The sequence below is a fragment of the Microcaecilia unicolor genome, chromosome 5 (genome assembly GCF_901765095.1).
Source record: "Microcaecilia unicolor chromosome 5, aMicUni1.1, whole genome shotgun sequence".
NCBI lineage: Eukaryota > Metazoa > Chordata > Amphibia > Gymnophiona > Siphonopidae > Microcaecilia > Microcaecilia unicolor.
In genome coordinates this window covers 213,642,494-213,668,252 of record NC_044035.1, presented here as the reverse complement: position 1 = coordinate 213,668,252, position 25,759 = coordinate 213,642,494, and the positions used below count along the sequence as shown (strand labels likewise).

Genomic DNA, 25,759 nt, shown 5'->3' with positions numbered 1-25,759 from the left:
TCTTTGTTAAACTGTACAGCGCTGCATAACCCTAGTAGCGCTTTAGAAGTGTTAAGTAGCAGTAGTAGTTTATTAGTATTTTGTGGTTAACCATATCAAATGCGCTGGACATGTCAAATTGCAGGAGAAGTATGCTATCACCAGTTGCGATAGCTTGCTTAAATTTGGTTAGGAGAGTGATTAATACTGTTTCTGTGCTGTGGTTGGATCAAAATCCTGATTGTGATTCGTGTAATATTGAGAACTTGTTTAAATAGTCGATTAGTTGCTTGGTTAACATACTTTCCATTAGTTTGACTGTTAAAGGGATGGATGCTATTGGGCGATAGTTGGTTATATCGTTTGCTTTTTTCTTTATGTCCTTAGGTATTGGTGTAAGTAGTATATTTCCTTTATCATTAGGGAAGAGTCCATGTTGTAGCATATGATTTAGGTGTTTGGTGAGGTCTGTTATAAAGCATTGAGGGGCAGATCTTATTAGATTGTTTGGACATATATGAAGCTTGCAGTGGGATTTAGCAAACTTATTGATCACTTGGGTGACGGATTCATCAGTAAGGATAGAGAAGTTAGACCATATTTTGTCAGCTGGATATTCCTCTGGATTTGGATCCAAGCAATCGAGGAATATTTCGTGATCGGTGGTAATAGGTGATAATGTGAGTCGGATCTTAACAATTTTGTCATTAAAGTATTTAGCAAGATTGTCTGCTGATGGGATATCTATAGTAGTTGTAGTGACTGGGGTGGTATTTAGTAGTTTGTTCACTAGTAGGAAACATTTATGCGTATCTTTGTAGTCTGGTCCAATTTTGGTTTTGTAGTAAGATCTTTTGGTATGTCGTATAGGATATTTGTATTTCCTTTGTAATTGTTTCCATGCGTTTAATGTGTGTTCATGTTTCCTTTTATTCCATTCTTGTTCATATCTTCTAACTTGAGTTTTTAGTTTTTTCAATTCTTCATTAAACCAAGGTATCGAGTTGTGTCTTCGTGAGGTTTTTGTTTGTAGTGGAGCTACATTTACTAGTGTATTTCTGCATCTATTGTCCCAATCTTGGAGATAATTTTTCGAGTCTGTTTGTATTGTCCATTCATCCTGTTGCTAGAATGTTGCCAAAGCTGTTGCCAGAATGTTGTAGGATCAATTTGGCCTCTTGAGGTGTAGGTTGTACGTTCTTGGTTGTGGCGTGAGCCTTTTCTTCGCCATTGTAAGGATATATTTAATTTATAGTGATCTGAGCAAGGCACTTCTTCCCATTTTGTATCTACTAGAGTTAGGTTTAGATCCAAGGCTAGTTTGTAAGTAATGAGGTCAAGTGTGTGTCCTTTCTCATGGGTTGCTTGAATGTTTGGCCAGTTGAGGTCGCATAGTTGAAGGAATTCCTTACATTCACCTACATTGGCTGAATTGGGATTATCTAGAAGTTTATATCCCCTATTATAAGTATATTGGAGTTAGTTACACATGTATTTATTTTTACTTTTTCTTAAGTACTTTGTCCTAGTACTTTGAACAACACTGCCACTGGGGGACGTGAAATCAGGAATATGTTCAGCCTCTGCTCCCTACCGCCCTCCCACTCCTAACTTCAGTGTTGGTGAGAGGGAGCTTAGTCCGGGGAGAGCCAGGTCGCAAGCATAAAGACCGCTGCTCTACCCCAGCAACAACAAGCATTTCAGTTGCCCCTCCTGCAGCCTCACAGATGCAGGAAATTATATAGCTGGCTGAAAAGTTGAAGCAACAAGGTACTCATAAAGCAGTCTGTAAAGCACAGCTGCTACCAAGTACCCCTTCACCACCACCTTCTTTCACTAAGAATTCTGAGCAGAAAGCAAGTAAGAGTGTCAAGAAATTGATATCCTCTGAACCTCAAAAAGCCAGCAAGAGACCCTTGGAAGGAGCCCCTCGGGCAAAATTAGCACTTTCTACGCTCTTCCTTACTCCAGAATTTCTCTATCAGGGGAATGCTGAAGCACAAAGGTACAGATTCTCAAAACTCTGGCACTGTTTCGAACAGCATAATGCAAGAAAGAGAGGGAGCTAAGTACAAAAAATGTCCAAGCAGAAAAACAGCACAAAGGGCCTTTAAAAACACAGGGAACACAATTCTTTCATATAAAAAAAATCCTTTAATAATGGAAATTGATTGGAGGAAGACCCGACACGGGCCGTGTTTCGGTGCTACTGCACCTGCGTCAGGGGTCACACCAATGACTAAAAAAACATTCAACAGACTAGTTTCAACTGTCTGATGTTTTCCAAAGTTTTCCCTCCAAACAACATGCAGTGAAGAACTCACGCACACCTTTAGTTCTTCACTGTATGTGGGAGAATTGTTCCTAGGCATACGCTCAGGCACAATCCTCCTGCATAAGAGATTTGAGAAGTCTGGGCTTTTCTCCTGCCTGGACCTGTCAGACCTAAAGCCCTGGTGGTCTGGTGGAGCTCCAGACATCCCATACCTCCCCCAAACACACGAGCCTAGAGGTCCAGACCCCTCACCTCCCCAAACACAACCCCCCCCCCACCTCAAATATGTAGAATCTTGGTGATCCAGTGGGACCCTTGCCAGACCTGACCTGACCCCCCCCCCTAAAAAGCTAGTCCTGGTGGTCTAGCATTGTTCCCCCCCCCACCAAACCCCCTCATACCGTCAAATGGAAGGAGGGACTGGCCCTCCCTCCCTCCTGTGGGCACTTCCTCAAAATGGCAGTACCCTGCCCGGTGCATCCTGGGATTCGCTGGGCTGGGCTGAATTGAACTACCATATATGTTAGTTCCTCCTTCTCCTGTTTGAAGGTACAAGGGTTTTGTTTTTTTTTGGGGGGGGGGCTATGCTAGACCACTAGGGCTAGCTTTTGGGGTGGAAGTCAGGTTGGGCCTGGCAAGGGTCCCACTGGACCCTCAGGGTTCTATGTATTTGTGGTGGGGGGAGGCTTTGTGTTTGGGGGGGTAGGGGTTTGGGGTTCACCGGACCTCCAGGCCTTCACTTCTTGGAGTCTTCATATTCCTTCCCAATGCCAGCTCTGAGCTGGCATAGGGTTTGCTGCGGGAGGAGATCCTCTTTTGCATGCAAATTGCATTCAGAGCCGGAGAGCTCGTTATTTTGTGCGCTCACTGGCTCTGAAAATTGAGCAGAGCAAATGTGGGTGCTAGTCCGGCGCTAATGGCCTCTAGTGCCCTAATTTGCTTCTGAGCATCTGTACAAAACAGCATCTTTCTTGCATTTACTGTAGGGCTTTGTGCAGGATAGTGCAGCCTTGTTACAACAGCTACTGCCACCTACATAAGTATTGCCATACTGGGACAGACCAACGGTCCATCAAGCCCAGAATCCTGTTTCCAACAGTGGCCAATCCAGGTCACAAGTACCTGGCAAGATCCCAAAAAAGTACAATACATTTTATGCTGCTTATCCTAGAAATAAGCAGTGGATTTTCCCCAAGTCCATTTTAATAATGTTCTATGGACTTTTCCTTTAGGAAGCCATCCAAACCTTTTTTTTACCCACCTAAGCTAACTGCTTTTACTACATTTTCTAGCAACGATTTCCAGAGTTTACACATTGAGTGAAGAAACATTTTCTCCGGTTCGTTTAAAATTTACTACTTTGTAGCTTCATTGCGTGCCCCATAGTTCCAGTATTTTTGGAAAAAGTAAAACAAGCGATTCATGTCTACCTGTTCCACTCCACTTATTATTTTATAGACCTCTATCATATCTACCATCAGCTGTCTTTTCTCCAAGCTGAAGAGTCCTAGCTGCTTTAACCTTTCCTTGTAGGGAAGTCGTCCCATCCCCTATATCATTTTCGTCGCCCTTCTCTGTACCTTTTCTAATTCCACTAGAGTTCCTGCACAAAATATATGGAAACCTGCTCTAGGTCCTCCATATGTTTAGCAGCAAATAGTGCCTCAAACATCTATGGAACAGTAGTGTTTACCTACTGGCCCTCTTCATGCATCCTGGCAGCAGGATCCTGGTTATTTCCACACTCGCAGATCCTCATTTGAGATTTTCATCTCCTTCAAGGAATCCTTCCGTTCAGTTTATTCTTCTTCTGAGCAGCAACGGCATTCAGAGTATTCTGACCAAGAACCATCTGCTGAACTGCACCATATGTCAGTGCCTGAATCATTAGCACTTTCTTCCTCATCCTCAATACCTACGCCTCCAGAAGATTATTCTTATTCACATTTTCTGCAAAAAATTCTACTTATTGGCACTGAATACTAACCCTGAAGCAATGAATATGAGATGTTCTCATTATTCTCAAATCACGTGCTACCCCTTCCAAAGAGACTCTTGCACTACTTGTCCATGAAATTTTAAAGGACCTTCAGCTTTTCAATTGGCAGATGCCTTGCTCAGTTCATCCAACTTCAAAGCATCTAGAGTTAAAGTGCAAAGGGCACCAGGACATCAACACTTTCAACTCCCACATCACTCTATGGTCTCAGAATCAGCAATTAAAAAGTCAGAATCAACAAGGACACAATTCCGTGTTCCTCCAGGGAAAGAGCCAAGGCTACTGGATGCAAAAATCTACCAAGGCACTATTTTAGCTTTTAAGGTACAAGTGCATCAACTGCAAATGCTTAACTATCATCATTCCATTCTCCTCTAACTTGAAGGTGCCACATTTTCTCTGCCACAAGATTGCACGGACACCATTTCACAGTTACTAATTGCTTATCAAGAATCCACTTATCACTTGATTCGCTCTACATATGATGCCTATGATACCTCCTCCAGAACTGCAGCAATATCTACAGCAATACATCGCATAGCATGGTTAAAAGCATCCAATCTGATAATCCATCAGTTGGCCTTTGCAACTCCAAAAGTCCAGGTGATTGTCAGCCAACCTTGGTGGATCCAAGATGGCGGATTGGAACCGGTCGCTGGTCTCCACACTTTTACACTTTTGTCATGCCAAAATGCAGAGGGAAATTGGTAGCCACGGATCCCCCTACCCGACTTACCGCTCTGCCGTTGGGTTCTTTGGATTTCTTTGTGTGGAGACCTGGAGTTCCTGGAGGGTCGGCAAGTGGCACACCTGCGGCGCCCGGAACAAGTGGAGGATCCGAGATGCCGCTAGTGCTGGATGTCACGCTAAGCCCCGACCAACGAGCTCCCCCCCCCCGCAACCCCACGGCGTCACTTCTCCGCCGGCGTCGTCGTCTCCACTGCAAACAGGAAGTATTGTTGCAGAGGAGCTTCGGGAGAGAAAACAAATTTCACCAGAGAATAAAGGAGCTGAGGGTATTCACAGCTCCCATTTAGCCCTGGAGACTGCAACTCAGATTGCGGGAGATCCTTTAACGGCGGAAAGAATGCAGGAATCATTGAGTACTTTGACTGAGGGGGTACAGATGTTAAGCACTTTTGCTATTTTAGAGGAGAGGCCAGCGGAGGTAGCCCTGGAGAACTTAAGGGCCTTAATTGTTAACTTAGGCAAAGCTTTATGTCCACAAATTCAAGTATTAGAGACTCGAATAAAGAAACTAGAAGAAACAGCTGAAATAGCAGAAACCGATAGGCAGGATATATTGATGAAAATTAAAACTCAGCTGGAACTCTCTGAGAAAATGCAAGATATTCAAATAACTACTATAAAAGATCTTACCAATATGAGGAGGAAAATAGAAACTCTGGAAAATTCCCAGAGGTCTAATAATTTAAGATTTCTAAATTTCCCTAGGGCAGTGACAATGGCCCCAAGGGAAATGCTGAATAAATATTTAAAAGAGATACTTGGGATTCCTGAAGATACTATTCCCCCATTTGCTCAAGTTTGTTACCTGCTGAGTGGGATAACAGGGGCTTCTCCTCCTATGCAACAACCTGACCAACTGTTAGATGTTTCAGCGATATTAGAAACCTCAACTGTGGAACTAGTAACTCCAACAACTGTTGCCTTAACCCCGGACAAAATTTGGATTATGAAAATGTTCTTTATAAAAATAGAGATAAAGAATTTATGGGTCTCAAAATACGTATATTTCCTGATGTCTCTAAGGAGACAAAAAAAAACGTAGACAATTTCTGTTATTAAAACCAGGGGTGCTCCAACTGGGCGCTACTTTCTATCTATGTTACCCCTGTAAATGTATTATCTGTTACCAGTCGGTTAAGTACGTGTTTTTTGAAACTTCACAACTTACAGAATTTCTTGCAACCAAAGGATCTTTAGGATGATATATGTTAAGGTTGATATTAACATGTAACGAGCTTAATATGAAAATGGAACTTTGCTATTAGACAGGTTCAATAATTTCCTTAAAATACATTTGTTGTATAACTCCATATAAGTTAATCTTGGATGAATAATTGAGGACTTGAGTGTACTTATTCTGATTTATGATCGCCTCAACTTATTTTATGTAAATATTTCCTTGATGTGGTACCTTTTCTGTTCAAGTGTAATACTTGGTATAATTTAAATAAATAAATTTAAACAAAAAAAAGCATCCAGTCTTAGAGAATATTTACATGATCAGAGAAGTGCTTCTTGTTAGGTGACAGCCTATTCAGAGAAAAAGTTAAGGATACTGTTTCTCAAAGAAGACTACTCCACAATGTGGGAGCTATCCATTCAACATTCTAAACAGGCTTCTCATATCAAAAAATCATCTACATCTAATTACAAGAAACTGTATCACCAACAATTTTTTTAACCAATTTTATCCTAGAAGACAATTTTCTCCATATTCAAGACTCTCTACAAGCGTGTCAAGTATACTGGCACTATTCTTAGCAACAAAACAAGGGTTCACAAGCAAACCACAAATACTCAATCCACATCTTTGAAGACTAATCCTGGATTTTGACAGTCTTCCTGTTGGGGGTAGGCTCAGCCATTTTGTTCCAGTGTGGCGAGCCATTACTTCTGAACAGTGGGTATTAAACATCATAGCAGTGGGTTATCACCTGGATTTTTCAACACCACCTCCCTCATTTCAGTCCACCTTTGAGGTTATCCCCATCTCAGCATATCTTTGTCCTCAAAGAACTCACCAATGCAGAGGGAAGGGAATCTATTCCTGATTTTTATTTGTCTGATATTTATTTATTTATTGCATTTGTATCCCACATTTTCCCACCTATTTGCAGGCTCAATGTGGCTTACAGAGTTTTGTTATAACATAGTCATTCCAGGATTTTAGGTACAATTGGTAATGTGCAAAGATTAGATAAGGGAAGAAAGAGGGAAGGTGTTGGGCAGGTTAGTATAGAAGGTGGATTTTAATAACTGGATGGGTTGGTGAGGTAGTTTTGTATGGTTATTGGTTATCTTTGTAGGCCTTGTTGAAGAGATATGTCTTTAGAGATTTGCGAAAGTTAGTTATTTCGTCGATAGTTTTCAGGGCTGTAGGTAATGCATTCCACAACTGCGTGCCCATGAAAGAGAAGTTGGAAGCATGTATCAGTTTGTATTTCAGTCCTTTACAGCTGGGGAAGTGCAGATTGAGAAATTTGCGGGCTGATCTTCTGGCATTTCTGTGAGGTAGGTCCACGAGGTTTAGCATGTAGATTGATACCCAAAATAACATGAAGCCTTCGCCCCAGTGGCGTAGCAAGGGCGGGGCAGTGGGGGCGGTCCGCCCCGGGTGTCCGCGGGTGGGGGGTGCTCCGTCGCGTCTCTTCTCCTGCCACCGCCTGTCTTTTTCTTTTTTTAAATCCGTGCAGCCACGCAGGCAGCGTGTGCTGTGAAAGAAGTAAATTGCCAGCGCTGGCGTCGGGCCTTCCCTCGATGTCCCGCCCTCAAGGAAATAAGAAGTTACCTCACAAGAGGGCAGGACATCGAGTGAAGGCCCGACGCCAGCGCTGGCGATTTACTTCTTTCACAGGACACACAGGGCAGACGCGAAGCGCTGCCTGCGTGGCTGCATGGATTAAAAAAAAAAAAAAAGGCAGGCGGTGGCAGGAGAAGAGGGCTCTGTGGCTCTCAATGGAGGGGGGATGGGACTGGGTCAGGGGGGGAGCTCAGAAGGGAGAAGGGGATTGAGGAGGGTGGGGGTGCTCAGAGGGGAGAATGGGGATTGGGGAGGGGTGTGGGTGCTCAGAGGGGATTGGGGAGGGTGGGGTAGCTCAGAAGGGTACTCAGAGGTGAGAAGGGGATTGGGGAGGGGTGGGGGAGTTCAGAGGAGGGATGCTCAGAGGTGAGAAGGGGATTGGGCAGGGTGGGGGGTGCTCAGAGGGGATAAGGGGACTGGGAAGTGCTCATGGGAGAAGGGGTCTGAAACTGGAACTGGGGGCTGAAACTGTGGGGACTGGGGGCTTTAAAGGGGACAGGGAGAACTGGCTGGGGCTGAAGCTTGGGACTGGTGAGAGAAAAGGGCTGAGATTGAAACTAGGGGTTGAAAAGGGGACAGGGAGAAGTGGCTGGGGGCTGAAGCCCAGGACTGAGGGAGAAAAGGGCTGGGGACTGGTGGGATAGTGGGGCTGAAAAGGGTGGCAGGTGGGAGATGTGGGCTGGAACTGGAACTAGGTGCAGGTGGAAAGAGGGGGCAGAGAGAGGGGACAGACCCTGGATGGAAGGGGGGGCGTGAGGGAGGGCAGACCCTGGATGGATGGGAGAGGGAGGGCAGACGGATCGAAGGGGCAGATGGTGGGTGGAAGGGGGAGAGAGAAAGAGGGCAGATGGTGGATGGAAGGGGCAGAGAGAGAGGGCAGACACTGGATGGAAGGGACATTAGAGAGGGCAGACACTGGATTTCAGAGAAAGAGTGAAGACAGATGCTGGAAGGAAGGAAGACAGTGAAAAGAAGATGAGGAAAGCAGAAACCAGAGACAAACTGTAAATAAAATATATATTTTTTATTTTTTTTTTTGCTTTAGGGTATAGTATTGTTTCTGTGTTTGTGTTAATAAATGTTTATAAATAGAACATATAAATAAGGTAATCATTTTATTGGACTAATTTTTAATACATTTTGTCTTAACTTTCAGAGAACAAAACCTCCTTCCTCAGGTCAGGATAGGGTACTATAACAGCACTATACTGTATTGACCTGAGGAAGGAGGTTTTGGCCTCTGAAAGCTAAATGTATTAGTCCAATAAAATGGTATTTTATTTTCTATATTTGTTTTATTTCTATTTGTTAATTTGTAAAGTAGTGATCGGATTTGTTAGTTTTTTCAAATTTACATCCACTGTCTTTATATTTTGCACAGTACTAGGGGACATTTTCTGTTTCTGTGGTGTTGCATTATATGCAGAGTCTGGCATCGGGGGTTCAGTTTAATTTTTGTCTAAATAGAAAGTTTGATTACTTATTCTATAGTGGATTAGGGTGTATCTGTGTTTGTGAAAAAGACATGGCTTTCGATTGGCATTGACTGTGCAGGATCGACGATCTGTACTATTCTGTCTGTTTTCGTTTTACAATAGGTGAATTGATGTTCTAGTGCTCACTGTAGCATTTAAGATGCTTGTGTGACTTGTAGAAATGACTGCTTATGGTATGGTAGAATTGCGCTATAGGTCCTGAGTGTTTTGTATTCTCGGTATGCCTAGTACTGGATTTGGGGGGGGGGGGGGGTTAAAAAATGACCGGCCCCGGGTGTCAACTACCCTAGCTACGCCACTGCTTCGCCCTATTCTAGACTTACATCCTCTCAACCAGTATCTCAAGACAGAAAAGTTCAAGATGACAGCTTTTAGCCAGCATTCTTCTGCTTCTCGACCACAATGATTTGCTGGCATCCGTAGACCTTAAAGATGTCTACATGCATATCCCCATTCATTCTCACCATAGAAAATTCCTCAGATTCAAATTCGTGTGGCAACATTACCAGTACCATTTGGCCTGTCAGCTGCTCCCAGGGTATTCACAAAATACCTTGCGGTGGCAGCAGCTCATATCAGGAATCAAGGCTTATTCATAGACTCTAATCAGGATGATTGACTTTCTTCAGCGCATTCCAGAGATAGTCTTCAGCTTATAGTGTAATCAATGCTTCTCACTCTTCAAAGCTTTGTCTTTGTGATCAAGTATGAAAAATTGCACCTTACCCTAACTCAGAACTTAACATTCATAGAAGCCAATTTAGATTCTCAAACTGCCAGAGCCTTTCTACCGCTCGAAAGAAAACGTGCCTTATCTCAATGGTGCAACCGTCTATTCTGCAACAATACAGCTACTGCAGACACTTTCCTCAAACTGCTTGGACACATGGCTGCTACAGTCTCTCTTGTACCTCATACCAGACTTCACATGAGGCCAATGCAGTGGCACCTCGAGGTACATTGGAAGCAAAAGAGAGCCTCGGAGCCATCGCATTCTAGTTCCTCAATCCATGAAAAACTTTGTTGGTGGCAGCAATCCCTATCTCTGACAGCAGAATGCCCTTTCAAACTTCCACCTCCTCAGATCACAATCATAACAGCTGCATAACTATTTCAGGATGGGGGCTTACCTCACTCATCAGAAAACAAAGGGCAGTTGGTCTACCATGGAATAGGCACATCACATAAACCACCTAGAATGTCGATCAGTATACCACGACCTCCAAGCATTCAAGACATGGATCGCCAACAAGAATATACTCATCAGAACAATCAGGTAGCCATGTTCTATCTGAACAAATAGGGAGGTTCTGGATCCCTCCAATTTTTCCAAGAAGCGACACAAATCTAGCACCTGATCATCTCTCTCCAGTCCAGTTTTACAGCAATGTACATGCCAGGTCACTACAATCAGATTGTTGACTGAGTCACACTCTAGATCCACACGGGTGGTCCCTCAATACCAGGATTCTAAAAGATCTCTTCCAAAAATGGGAAGTCCCTCAAGTGGACCTGTTTCCAGCCCTAGACATTGCAAAATGCCCAATTATTTGCTCTCTTCGGCAAGTAACTTCTTATCTGGTGAGGGATGCATTTGACATATCATGAAGCCTGCATCTTTTCTATGCCTTTCCTCCAGTCCCTCTCATATCCAGAGTGCTGCAAAAGGTAATACAAGATTCAGCAGAAATTATCTTGATAGCTCCATGCTGTCCAAGTCAACTGTGGTATTCTCGCCTCCTATCATTGCTAATGGAAACTCCAATCCCGCTAGGGACTTGTCCGAAGCTATTGACACAGCAACAGGGTCAGTTATTGCACCCCAATCTTCTCAGCCTATCCCTCAAAGCTTGGAAATTGAACGGTGTCTTGTAGATACTCTTCCCTTTTCTCCAGAAGTTGTCTGTTTTATTAGCAGCAAGACGCCCAAGTGCCATCAAGTCTTATCAGTCAAAATGGACTTAGTGTACTACTTGGTCTACACAGCAGAATGAAGATCCTTTCTCTTGCTCTCTTCAGCATGTCCATTCATACCTGCTCTAAGATTGCATCAGTACAAATGCACCTCTCAGCTATTTCTGCTAACTATGATAGAGTTAACAATCATACTATTTCTACTTATCCTACAGTCTCTCAGTTCATAAGAGGCCCAACAAATTTACACCCACCTCTCCGCAGCCCTCTCCCACCATAGTATCTCAATGTAGTTCTGAATCGTTTAATGAATGTACCTTTTGAACGTATGGGTCTTTCCTCCTTGAATTACATCACATAGAAACCATATTTCTCATGTCTATTGTATTAGCATGTCGAGTAAATGAGCTACAGGCTTTGGTCACATATTCTCTTTCACATAATTTTTTCACAATAAGGTAGTTTTCTGGACCCATCCAATATTTCTACCCAAAGTGTCATTTGAATTAATCAATTATTCTAACAACCTTTTTTCCACCTCCCCACTCTTCATCATCAGAAGCCTCTCTTCACACTCTGGACTGTCACCATGCATTACTCTATTATCCAGAAAACACTGAAGGCAGTTGTAAAACTATTCAGTTATCACTTTCAGTCCCATTAATCCTGGCCTTCCAGCATCTAAATGGACTATCTCTGTGGGTAGCAGACTGTATTGAATTTTGCTATAAAGAAGTAGGCCTTCTAGTACCAGGACGCATAACAGCTTACAAACTCGGAGCCACTGCTTCTACAATTGCACACCTTAGAAATACACCTCTTGGACATTTGTAAAGTGGCAGCATGGGCCACACCTGTTAAATTTGTGAGACATTATTTGGATTCCTCCAATGCTCAGGATATGGCATTTGGACAATATGTGCTAAGGAACCTTTTTGCATTTTGATTTTTTATCACAAACCACCCTATTACAACTCAGCTTGGGATTCACCTACAAATATGCCTGCATCTCCCCTGCTTGTCTATGGAGAAAGCAAAATTGCTTATCTGTAATGGGGAGAGAGGGGGTAGGGTGTTCTTCGTTGACAGCAGGGGAATGCAGCCACAGTTTCCTGCCCTCCTTCCCCTCTTGCTCTCTATACTATTGGACAAAAACTGAACATTCGGAGGGAGCTGCTCTATGCACGGGAATTACCAGTGCATGCTCAGTCAAACCTTAAAAGTTAATGAGCTAAGGGAGAGCACAGGTACACAGGCTCAGGTGTGAGACTTAACCTACAAGTCTGCCTCCCTTTCCCCTGCTGTCTACGGAGAACCCCCATTATAAGTAAGCAATTTTGTATCATTTTCCACTTCAGTAAAAAAAAACAACTTGGGACTTGTATTAGCTTCTAATCTTGCTTGTAAATCTCAGATTGATGCTGTGCTTTGTTCTTTGTTCATTGCTTTAAAAAGAATTCAGTAAAGCCATTCCTGCCATTAGATCTTATTCCTGATCTTATTCTCTTGTTGGTTATCTCACATTTAGATTAATCCAGTGTCCCTAATGTAGGATTATTATTTATTGTTATTATTTATTGCATTTGTATCCCACTGTATCCCACCTATTTGCAGGCTCAAAGTGGCTTACATAGTATTATTAACCTGTTTTTTCCAGTGTATCAAGTATTGTTAGTATTGTGTAGAGAATAATTAAGGGAAGAAAGAGAAGGAAGGGATTTATTAGGGTATTTATAGAAGGTGGGTTTTCATAACTGAATGGGTTGGTGAAGTGGATTAGTGGGGCTGTAGGTTCTCATTGTAGGCTTTGTTGAAGAAATATGTCTTCAGAGATTTGTGAAAGGTAGTTGTTTCATCTATTGTTTTCAGTTCTGCAGGTAATGCATTCCATAACTGCGTGCTCATGTAAGAGAAGGTGGTGGCGTGCATCAGCTTGTATTTTAGTCCTTTACAGCTGGGGAAGTGTAGGTTGAGAAATTTGCGAGATGATCGTGTGGCGTTTCTGGGAGGTAGGTCCACGAGGTTTAGCATGTAGGTTGGGGCGTCTGCGTGAATGATTTTGTGTACAATCGTGCAGATCTTGAATGCAATGCGTTCCTTAAGTGGGAGCCAATGAAGTTTCTCTCTTAAGGGTTTTGCACTTTCATATTTAGTTTTTCCATATATGAGTCTGGCGGCCGTATTTTGGGCAGTCTGGAGTTTTTTAATAGTCTGTTCTTTGCAGCCAGCGTACAGTGCGTTGCAGTAGTCCAGATGACTTATTACCATTGACTGTACCAAGGTACGGAAGATGTATCTCGGGAAGAAGGGTTTTACTCTTGAGTTTCCACATGGAGTAGAACATCTTTTTTGTAGTGTTTTTCACGTGGGCATCAGGAGTGAAGTTTCGATCAATGGTGACTCCAAGAATTTTCAAGTTTTGTGAGACAGGAAGAGAACAGTATGGTGTAGTTATGGTGGAGAAGTTTTTTGTTATATTGTGAGGTAAGTACAAGACATTGTGTTTTTTCTGCGTTAAGTTTTAGTTGGAATGCATCTACCCAGGTGTGCATTATTTGGAGGCTTTGGTTGATCTCGTTGGTGATTTCATTTAGATCAAGTTTGAACGAGATGAAATAGTGACATCATCTGCATATATGTAAGGGTTGAGGTTTTGATTGGCTAGGAGTTTGGCTAGAGGTATCATCATTAGGTTGAATAGAGATGGGTGAGAGGGGGGATCTTTGGGGTACTCCACATTCAGGTGTCCATGGGAGTGATCTGTCCGCGTTCGTTGTTACTTGGTATGATCTTGTGGTCAGGAATCCTTTGAACCATTTGAGAACTGTGCCTCCTACTCCAAAGTATTCTAGTATATGTAAAAGTATTTCATGATTAACCGTGTCAAAGGCATTGGACATGTCAAATTGTAGGAGGTGTATGTTGTTACCAGTTGCAATTGCTTGTTTAAATGAGTTCATTGCGGACACTAGAACTGTTTCGGTGCTGTGATTTGACCAAAATCCTGATTGAGACTCTCGCAGGATTGAGTGTTTATTTAGGTATTCAGTAAGTTGTTTCATCACTATGCCTTACAAGAGTTTGGTTATAAGTGAATAGATGCTACTGGGCGATAGTTGGTTAGGTCCATTGTGCTTTTCTTAGCCTCTTTTGGTAGCGGAGTAAGTAGGATGTTTTCTTTATCCATGGGAAAGAGCCCATTTTGGAGTCTGTAATTTACGTGGGTTGTGAGGTCGGCTTTGAATTGTTTGGGTGCAGATCTTATGAGACTATTAGGACAGATGTCTAGTTTGCATTGTGATTGGACGTATTTTCCGAGCCAGTGTGAGATTTTGTTTGATGAAAGCGTGTCAAAGTTGGTCCATGATCGATCTGCTGGGTATTCCCCGGGTTTCGGGTCTAGACATTCAAGGATATTTGTGTAATCCGTTATGTTGGTAGGTATCATGAGTCGGAGCTTTATGATTTTTTCCTTGAAGTAATTTGCAAGATTGGTTGCTGATGGGGTATCTGTGTTATTGGAGGTAACCTTATTAGTATTTAGGAGATTGTTTACGAGTGTGAAGAGTTTGTGTGTATCCTTGTAGTTTGGTCCTATTTTGGTTTTGTAATATGTCCTTTTAGTTTGTCTGATAGTGTATTTGTATTTTCTTTGTAGTTGTTTCCAGTCATTGAGTGTATTTTCATCTTTTTTTCTTGCTCCATGCTCTTTCTAATCTTCTGACCTGTGTTTTTAGTTCTTTTAGTTCTTTCAGTTCTTCGTTAAACCATGGTATTGAGTTTTTTCTATGTGAGGTCCTGGTTTGAAGTGGCGCTATATTGTCTAGTATTGTTCTGCATCTGTTATCCCATTCTTGAAGAAATTGGGGTGAGTCTGTAGGTGTTGTCCATTTGTCAGTGTATAATTTTTGCCAGAATATTAGTGGGTCTATTTTGCCTCTTGTAGTGTAGGTTTGTTGTTTTTGTTGTGTCTTTTTTGTTCTCCAGCGGAGGGAAAGGTTTGCACTGTAGTGATTGGACCATTGCCTGGCTGTCCATTCTGTATCTATTAGTGTGAGATTTGGTTCTGATGAGAATTTGTGGGTGATGATATCTAGTGTATGTCCTTTGTTATGGGTGGGTTGTATGTTTGGCCAGTGGAGCTCCCATAGTTGGAGGAAGTCTTTGCATTCGCGTACATTGTTTGAGTTAGTATCTTCAAGGTGAAGGTTAATATCTCCTGCTATGAGAAGGTTCTGGGTGGAAACACAAGTATTCGCTATGAAATCCAGAAAGTGCGTTTGTGCATCTTGCCAGTTGCCTGGGGGTCTGTAAAATAAGATTAGGTTTAAGTGATCATGTAAGTTGGAGTGATTGATTCTGACTGAGGCTATTTCGAGTTGGGGAAGAATAGATTCTGCTGTTGTTGTGACTGTGAATTGAGCTTTATAGACTATTGCTATGCCTCCTCCTCTTTTTCCTTCTCTTGTCCAGTGGGTAATTTTGTATCCTGGGGGACAGAGTTCTAAAATTATTGGATCTTTGGGATCATGGATCCAAGTTTCGCTAATAAGTAGGAAGTCGAGATGGTCAGTTGTAATCCAGTCGGTTAGTATCGTGGTTTTATTGACTGCCGATCTGGCATTGATGTATCCTATTTGTATTTGTTGGTGGTGTTCAGTTAGATTTGAGGTAGTGATAATTTTTATCAGTTGTTTATGTCCTTTCGTTCTTTCCTGTTGATGGTGACCGTGGCTAGTGGATTTTTCGTGCCATAGTTTAATTTTTTGGATAGGCATGTTGTGTATGTGTTGTGTGGATGGTTTGAGAATTGTGGGAGTAGTGGTGCCTGTGTTAGGGGTTGTGGTTGTGTGGTGGATTAGGGAGAGATAGTAGGTGGTTAGGAGTAGTAGTTTGCTGGGGTTCATATCAGTGTTAGTTTTTTAGGTAGCGTTTAGCAAATTACAGTTCAGATGCAGTATTATGATATTTGACCGATATTTAAATTACAGTTTTAGATTCAATGTAATGTTCTGAGATGCTTAATAAGCAGTTAGAGGCTTTACAGATCTTGCTTCATTAAAGTGTTATGGAAGACCTAGCAAACATTTACAGGCATTTAAATTATTGTTTTAGATGCAATATTATGATATGAGATGCCTGCTAAGCAGTTAAAAGCATTACAGATATTGCTTCAGTATGATGCTATGGACAACCTAGCAATCCTAGCGAACATTTTACAATTTTAGATGCATTGATATGATATGAGATGTCTAATAAGCAGTTAACAAGCATTACCGATTTTGCTTCGATATAGTGCTATGGAAAACCTAGCAACAGTTAAATTACAGGTGCAATGATCATTAAAAGCATTATAAATCTTGCTTCATTGTGGTGCTATGATATGTAAAGCAAGCAATTGAGACCTGGAAGCATGGAAGCATACTTGGAGGAACACCGTCCCTTCCATGTGGAGTCAGTCCCACGGTTCGTGTCCGGCGCCTACAGGTTTCAGAGGCTCGCACCGAAGGTCGTATTTGTGTTCTCTCCTTCCTGCCCTTATGGTACTGGGAAGGCTGCTCCACAACGCCTTGAGGCGATCCGGGCTCGTCGATCTGCGCTGGGATCTTCTAGCTTTTTTTGACCCGCTTCGCTCCCGGCTGATTCCGCCTGGGAGCACGTCGGGTTCACAGCTCTGAGTGATGTAGTTGGGAGTGCAGATCCATTGATCCTCGGCTCCGTCTCCGCTCACTGTCCTCAGTTGTTACTGGCACTCAGGTGAGCTTCACTGGCTTTCCCTGCCCTCGGGCAGTCAATCGATCTCCCGCAGTTGCTCTGATCGACTCGGATCCCTCTGCACTGCGTCCAGCCCTTGCAGGCGAGTGGCCCTGGGTTGGGGCGATGGGCCTGAGCAGTGCCGCCTGGATCGGCCGACACAGCAACCGCTCGGTTCCGCCTCAATTCCTGTCCGATCCGTTCCGGTCTGGCCAGGGACATTTGCTGGCACCAGGACGGCCCAGGCGAGTCTGCTTTCCCCAGGCTTCCGTCGTCAGCGGGTGGATGGGTCGCGTGGTGTGGACGCGTTCGTTCTAAACTCGCCGCTTGTTCCCTTTATCTTTGGGACCCGATAGGACCGACCATTTCAGCAGTGGTCCGGCTCCAGTCAGGGACGTCCGCTGGCACCAGGACGGCCCAGGCGAGTCTGCTCTTCCCAGGCCTCGGTCATCAGTGGGGGGATGGGTCGCGTGGTGTGGACGCATTCGTCCGAAACTCGCCGCTTGTCCCTTTATGTTTGGGACCCGATTGGACCCACCAATTCAGCGATGGTCCAGCTCCGGTCCAGTTCCCTCTCGGACTGCTCTGGGATGGCTCAGGTGGGTCTGTGCGCTCGGGACCTCTGGAGCTCGTTTGCTGAGCTCCTTACCTGTTGACCATCTTAGCAAGCCTCCTGCTGTAAAACGTCTTCAGTTAGTACAGTTTACAGCACTGAAGTTGTTACACAATGCTAGTCACTTTGACCACATTTCCCCACTTTAAAGGCTGAACACTGGCTTCCAGTTAGTGCCCGCATTAAGTTCAAGCTTTTGACCTTGGTATTTAGTGACCTCTCTTCAACTGCTCCTGCATATGTGTTTAATCTTTTGATTTCTTACCCACTCACAGTGCACAGCTCCAATAATCACAACAAGCTCTCTTCCCCCCCCCCCCCCCCCCCCCCCGATATTCAGAACCATTTAACTAGCCAGGAATGACACATGACCAGTTAAATGGTTAGCTATCCAGTGATATTCAGCGGGATGTAGCCAGCTGTCTCCCGCTGAATATCTGTGGTTAGCGCCAAGCAGATATCTGCTGACTTTTGGCACGTTGCTGGCTAAGTTTACTGGACAAATCTGGCCTGATGTGGCCAATCTTTGGCCAGTTTCAATTTAACCGGCTAGTGCTGAATATCAACTTGGCTGGTTAAATTGGAACTGGCCAAAAATAAACTGGATATTCATTGCTGGTCAGTGAATATCTGGACTCAGTGCTGATCGTGGGAGACAGCCCAGCTACCTCCCGTGGTCTGAATATTGACCCCTTTGTATTTACCTCCCCCCTCATGTCTTCGCTTAGATGTCTCTTGGAGCGTCGCATTTAGCTACATTGGTCCTGAATTATGGAATTTGACATTAGTCCAAGAATCATATGCAGAATTCAAAAAACTGGCGCAGATCTTTATGGGAGTTGCTTAATTTTAACATTTTTGCCATAATAACAACAGTGCCTGCACTTTTCACTTTTTTCCTTTCTCCTTTATTCTTTTCCTTTATGTAATTACCATGCATGTAAATCACTTAGCTGCAATTACAATTAGTGGTATATCAAGACCCTGTAAATATAAATTAAGGGGTTGAGAATGTCTGTCTGAGGACAAACTAACTCTCAGAAAACCTTCCCACAAAATAGCCCAATGCATTTATATGAGAGAGCCAGTTCCAGGAGCTGCAGCGCAGAAACATTGTTAAAACATAGTGCCAACTTAAAAACACATATATATATAGGTACACACATAACACACACACAGATGAAGAGGTGTTGGTAATAATTTAATGAGACCTAATCTTGTATGCTTTCCCTACTGCACATCCCCACCCCTCTCCTCATGCTGCATAGGAGTGTGTCCTATCCTTTCTGAGCTGTTTCTTAATGATTCAGATGTTTGTTTAATTTTCTTTGTTGTAAATTTTACTGTGAGTCCTACTAAATGAACCATATAATTTTCTTAATGGTTGCTACATACAATGGCACCAAATTAGTAAAGCATACAATTTACTCTTAGTTGCTAATAATGATTCAACTAGAAACTTAAGAATGATAACTTAGAGTCTCATGAAGAAATGGAATTAACATTTATTTTGAACAAACCATTTTCAGTATGTGGAATGTATCTAGAAAGGAAAGCAATAGCATTTTTGTGCGATATAACTAAAGAGGCGATGTACACGTTGTTGAGGAGAGAGAGGAATGAACTAGGATGCCTCCTTCCATCCAGTCAATTCTTAAATGTAATAGAATGTACATCAATCTTTAATAGCTTATTGTTCTAAATAAGTACCCGGCAAGGTCATCCAGCAGACATCTTCGGCTATCATGTTGCATTGAATATTAAGAACATAAGAATAACCATACTGGGTCGGACCAATGGCCCATCTAGCCCGGTATCCTGTTTTCAACAGTGGCCAATCCAGGTCACAAGTACCTAGCAGAAACCCAAATAGTATCAACATTCCATGCTACCAATCCCAGGGCAAGCAGTGGCTTCCTTATGTCTGTCTTAATAGCAGACTATGGACTTTTCCTCCAGTAATTTGTCCAAACCTTTTTTTAAACCCAAATACACTAACCACTATTACTACATTCTCCGGCAAAGAGTTCCAGAGCTTAACCATTTGTTGAGCGAAAAAATATTTCCTCCTATTTGTTTTAAAAGTATGTCCATGTAACTTCTTTGTGTGTCCCCTAGTCTTTGTACTTTTTGAAAGAGTATAAAAATGATTCACTTCTACTCATTCTACACCACTCAGGATTTTGTAGTTCTCAATCATTTCTCCCCTACCATCTCTTTTACAAGCTGAAGAGCCATAACCTCTTTTAGCCATTTCTCATATGAGAGGAGTTCCATCCCCTTTATCATTTTGGTCGCTCTTCTTTGAACCTTTTCTAATTGTGCTATATCTAATTTGAGATACGGTGACCAGAACTTGAACGCAATACTCAAGGTAAGGTGGCACCATGGAGTGATACAGAGGCATTATAGTATTCTTGGTTTTATTTACTGTCCCTAATTGGAATTTATACGCACATCTTTATTTCTAGCATCCTGTTTGCTTTGTTGACCACCACCACACACTGGGCAGAAGATTTTAGCATATTCTCAACAATGACACCTAGATTTTTTTTCTTGGGTCCTTCCTCTGTGCATCACTTTGCATTTGTCCACATTAAATTTCATCTGCCATTTGAATGCCCAATCTTCCAATTTCCCAAGTCTTCCTGCAATTTTTCACAGTCCACATGTGTTTTAAGAACCTTGAATAGTTTTGTGTCGTTTGCAAATTTAATTACCTTGCTTGTAGTTCTGATTTCTAGTTCACTTATAAATATGTTAATTAGCACCGTTCCCAGTACAGATCCCTGTGGCAGTCCACTACACCCTCCACCATTGAGAAAAGTGGCCATTTAACTCTACCGTCTGTTTTCTGTCCCATAACCAATTCCTGTTCCACAACAGAACATTGCTTCCTTTCCCATGACTCTAATTTTCTTAGGAGTCTCTCATGAGGACTTTTGTCAAAAGTTTTCTGAAAATCTAGATACACTACATTAACCGGCTCACCTTTATCCACATGTTTTTTCGTGCCTTTAAAGAAATGGAGCAAATTGGTGAGGCAAGACTTCTCTTGGCTGAAACCATTGTTTGGTATAGCCAAATTTGGTCCCTGTGTTTTTTTTTATATAGGAAATGGACTACAAAGTGATATAATTGTAGTTCTCTTGTAATAAGCTCTTCCTGAGCAGCTGTCCCTGTTTATACCTTGTGGGACTATTCCTATTGGTTGCCCTTGTCCCTGAGTATACTGGGCTGGAGTCTGCCCTCATCCCTGAGTGTATACTGGGCTGGAGTCTGCCCTCCTCCTCTTTTCCATTTGGGGTTGAGAGTGTGTCTGCAGCATGGATGTCTAAGAACTGTAAGCTGACTTTGCTGCACCTGTTGCATTCTCCCTTTTCAAGCTACTGTAAAATAACCAAGTTTTTACCAGTTTAAAAGTATTAACAGCATCTACTCTCTGCTTGGTGCTGAGATCTCCTGGCTCCCCTTTTATACAGGGTGAGCTGGTAGAGAACAGACTCCCAGTTCTGCAAGGCAGAGAGACTTGTCCAGCACATCTAGCTGTAAGTTAGTTCCTTTTGTTTTAATTTGCATTAAAGATGATTTTGGTTCAAGGGTTCTGAATCTTTAGAATGATGTTCAATACTTTGGTTATTTGCATGCTAATCTCCTGAGTAGAGAGTCTATCCCATTATACCATGCTTATTTATGTGTTCCATATTGTTATTCTTTCTTTATTTATTTATTTATTTATGAACATTTATACCCCACTTTTTTTCCACATGAAGCAGACTCAAAGTGGCTTACAATGCACAGGTGAATCAATTACAATTACATTAGATAGTGGAGAAGGAACACGGTAAGAAGGGAAAGGGAAGAGAGACCAAGATGGACAGTGGTAATCCAGATGCTGAGGTGGACCAGAGTGGTACGAACAGTTCTCGGCAAGGCGATCCACAATTGGGAACTGATGTAACAATTATCCAGTCAATATTGGAGTAATTGAAATCACCCATTATTATACTGTTACCCGATTTGCCAGCTTTTCTAATCTCTGTAAACATTTCATCTGTTTATTTATTCTGTCCTGGTGGGCGGTAGTATAGCCCTACAAAATTACTCCTTCCCTTCACACATGGAATTTCTATCCATAATGATTCCATGCTGCTATCAGAAAAGTCACAATTTATGCAGTTTATAAAAAAATTTTCAAGCATAAGTATTTTTCCAGAAGTGTAATCATAATTTTCTTTTGTAATTTCAGCTTTGAGCCAGATTATGCTGTTTGTAGATGGAATGATTGGTGTTATCAATCACAATGAAACTATTCAGTGGCTGTATATACTCTCTGCAAGTCCAGTAAGTCTTCTCACTTTTAACATTTAATAATTGTTTAATTAATAAAATTAATCAGAAATAGTGTGTTCTAAAAAATGAGTGCTGTAATGGAGTCATAGGAATGTCTCACATAACTAAGGAGATCGTTAGAATTGTTGCACATCATGTATACATTTAAATGCCAGTTTCACAATGCTGCTACTTCTACATGTTTAGATGCCATGTGGCGCATAGATTTTAAGAGGATGTATATTGGGCCTGATTTGGAAGTCCAGGAAAACATAAATGTATTTATAATTGTGCACGGGGGTATACACATTTAAAAAAAATTCTCCATCAACTTTTTCAAGTCTTCCAAGGCATGCATTAGTGTCATCAAACTGCTTGTTTTGGTCAGAGATTTAGAGGAGCAATTGAGGGGGCAATTATGTCTACCCCATTAGTATTTATAGTGGGCCCAATATTCAGAGCGATTTATGCAGACAAGAGAGGCTCCTGCCCACTTAAATGCCCTGGGGGCACTTAACCCCCTGCTAAATATTGTCTCTGATCACTCACAAAGAAAGTGAGCAGATCAGGGGCAATACTGGGGGTGGTGTAAGAGAGCGGCTGTCCTAAAGTAGGCCGCTTAGTGTTGCGGATGCCAGTAATTAATATCGGCATGGCACCTGCATTACTTTAAAAATCCTTTTAAAATGCTGTGATCCCCCTCCTGACCCCCCTCCTCCTCCCCAGCCCACACCAAGTTTAACCCCAGCTTTAGCTCCAACCCCAACCATATCCATTTTGTGAGGTCAGCCGCTAGAGGCAGGAGTGAGAGGGCTGTGCTTCTGCCTCCAATTACCCTCTAGACCACCAGGGTTTAGAAGGCAAGGCCTGGGTAGGGGAGACCTACCTAGAGCACTGGGTTGGGGTTGAGGGAGGCAACATTGTTGGGGGAGGGGGGGTTGAAATTGGTGCAGGCTGGGAGGTCTGTAAAGAGATCGCAGCACTTTAAAAATATTTTTAAAGTTATTTATTTATGACATTTTTATCCCACATTAGCCTCAGAGAGGTTCATTGTGACATATGACAAAATAAATGAATAATCATTGTAAAAGTACATTATATAATGCTATAACAATAACTTCATAAAAGCAGGTATAACATATGTGATAATTAACCTGGGATGCACCTTTACTTAAGGATACGTGGATATAAAGGAGGAATAAAGTGGAATTAATTGTAAGAGTGGATTCTGTTCAAATATAATTATTTATTTTCTGAAAGGCTGAATTGACAAAAAATGAGTTTTCAGTAGGTTTCTGAAACACAGGTAATCATCTGCACTTAATTGTTTTTGGTGAAGAGTTCCAAATTATGGTGCCTCAATATGAGAAATTGGCAGTGTGAACTGTCTTATGTGGTCCTGGCTGAATATCGGTTAGGCCCTCGTGAGCTCAGGCAGCCTGCCTGCCCGCCCACATTATCCCCCAATATTCAGTGCCAGTACCCAGATAAGGCCACAGCTCTGAATACTGGGGGCTAATTCAGCTGGTGATGGTCAGCATTTAAAAAAAACACCAGCTTCTGCTAGCTTAATATTTGGGGAATGTGCTTAAAATTGGAAAGAATTTCTTTAGCAGCTTGACTCCTAAACTGGCTGCTGTTATACATGGAATTTTATAGAATATGGTGCTTAACATTTGTAAGCACTACTATGCCTGTTCTCATCTGCATGTCCAGAAAGTTTGCCTCTTCCAACCTGTGACTGACAGAACATCCTGGTATTTTCTGCTGTTTTCATGTTTTTGTTCTCCAAGCTTTTTATTTGTTTTTCACTTGCCTGATCTACTGACAAGAGTGCCCCAACCCTTTACCTTCGTTGGAGGAGGGAGATAGACTACCTCCTCTTCCAGCAGTGGTGCCTTGAAAATGGGGGCGACCAGCCCTGCCAGGGCATCCTGGGATGTGCTGGGCTAGGCTTCAAACCATATAAGGGATCTCCGCCCAGTGCATCGCCATTTTCAAGGCATCACTGCTGGAAGAGGAGGTAGTCTATCGCCCTCCTCCAACAAAGGTAACTTCATGTCAATTAAGTGCATACACAGGTCTATAAAATAATGAGTGGAGTGGAACGGGTAGACGTGAAGCGGTCCTCTACGCTTTCCAAAAATACTAGGACTAGGGGACATGTGATGAATCTACAAAGTAGTAAATTTAAAACGAATCGGAGAAAATTTTTCTTCACTCAACGTGTAATTAAACTCTGGAATTTGTTGTCAGAAAATGTAGTAAAATGAGTTAGCTTAGCGGGGTTTTAAAAAGGTTTGAATGGCTTCCTAAAGGAAAAGTCCATAGACCATTATTAAAATGGATTTGGGGAAAATCCACTGCTTATTTCTAGAATAAGCAGCATAAAATATTCTGTTCTTTATTGGGATCTTGCCAGGTACTTGTGACCTAGATTGGCAACTGTTGGGAACAGGATGCTGGGCTTGATGGACCTTTGGTCTGTCCCAGTATGGCAATATTTATGTACTTATGTCTATCTCCCTCATCCAACAAAGGTAAAGGGTGGGGAAGAGGGCCACAGCCGCACCTAGATCACCAAGTTGGGGGGTTCAGTTCGCGGCTCACTGGGCCACCAGGGCTTTACAAGGGGGGAGACAGGGGAGGGGTTAGGGGGCTGGAGACCCTCTGGATCTCCAGCCCCACCGAACTTGGGTCGGAGGGAACTGGAGGTCTGCTGGATCTCCAGCCCCCATGTCGTTGGCTCGAGGTGGGGGTACTAGGCCATGCTGTTTGGGGTCTGGTGGTCCCACAGACTTCCATCCCGTGTGACTGATCTGGACTTTTGACAGCCCAGACCTGTCATATAAGTGCGGGAGGATTTAGGCACAGTCCTCTTGCACTTTACCGTATGATCAGAGATAATAGCGCACATAAATGTACATACTGTTATCGCTGATCGTAGGGGCGGTAAAACCCCACGCTGTTCCAGTGCTATTTTTAGAGTGCTGTTTTGAACAGCATGGGGTTTTCGATTATCTGGGCATGAAAGCCCCAACTTTTCTTTCATGACGATTCTTTCTCCACCAGCCGTGCATTTGTCCCCTGCCTCTTTTCTCTCCTTGGCAAACATGAAGTTTTAATATTGACTCTCTACTCACTTCCTTTCAGTACCGTTTGGTGGTGAAAACTGCATTGAAACTGCTGATTGTATTTGTAGAATATATGGAGTTCAATGCCCAGCTTCTTATCAAAGCAGTAAACACTGTGGATTTTAAAAAAGGTAAGTTCTGCTCTCTTCAGATGACTACATTATATGATGCTGAAATTATCTATTGTTTCAATCTAAAATCTCCCTTATTAAGAATAGTTGCAAAATAAGAAGACCATACCCTCCAAAAAATCGCAATACAGTGATACCTCGGTTTTCGTGATAATCCGTCCGAAAACAATCAATGAAAACCGAAACAGACGAAAACCGAGGCAGTTATTTCCAAAAGAATCAATGTAAATCCAATTAATTCGTTCTAGACCCTCCAAAATACATACCAAAAACAAATTTTATAGAGAATAAGTATAGTCCCATCATGGAGCTAAAGGGAAAGGGTTAACTTATTAGCAAGGGAAACACTTAACAGGGAAAATGAGATTTGAGCACACGTGATTTTATCTTGCGTGTGTTGTGTTAGACGCGCGGGATGATGCTCACATAATGAGAAACAACGCCACAATGAGCAGGAGAATGTATGGGTTGCCCTTTGTTTTCGCAAAATTAGCAGTGAAAACTGAAGCAACCAATGAAATCCGAGACAAAATTTTCACTGAAAAAATCAACGAAAACCGAAACCAACGATAACCGAAGTCA

General features: G+C 42.5%; 1 protein-coding gene across 1 annotated transcript in view; it reads left to right on the top strand.

The window, feature by feature from the left end:
• FHOD1 (formin homology 2 domain containing 1) overlaps positions 1-25,759 on the top strand; it is a 586,414-nt gene that overhangs the window by 312,763 nt on the left and 247,892 nt on the right. The window contains exons 6-7 of the mRNA XM_030203753.1: positions 21,830-21,924; positions 25,066-25,177. Coding sequence (XP_030059613.1) covers positions 21,830-21,924; positions 25,066-25,177 — 207 coding nt within the window. The remainder of the gene's footprint in view (positions 1-21,829; positions 21,925-25,065; positions 25,178-25,759) is intronic.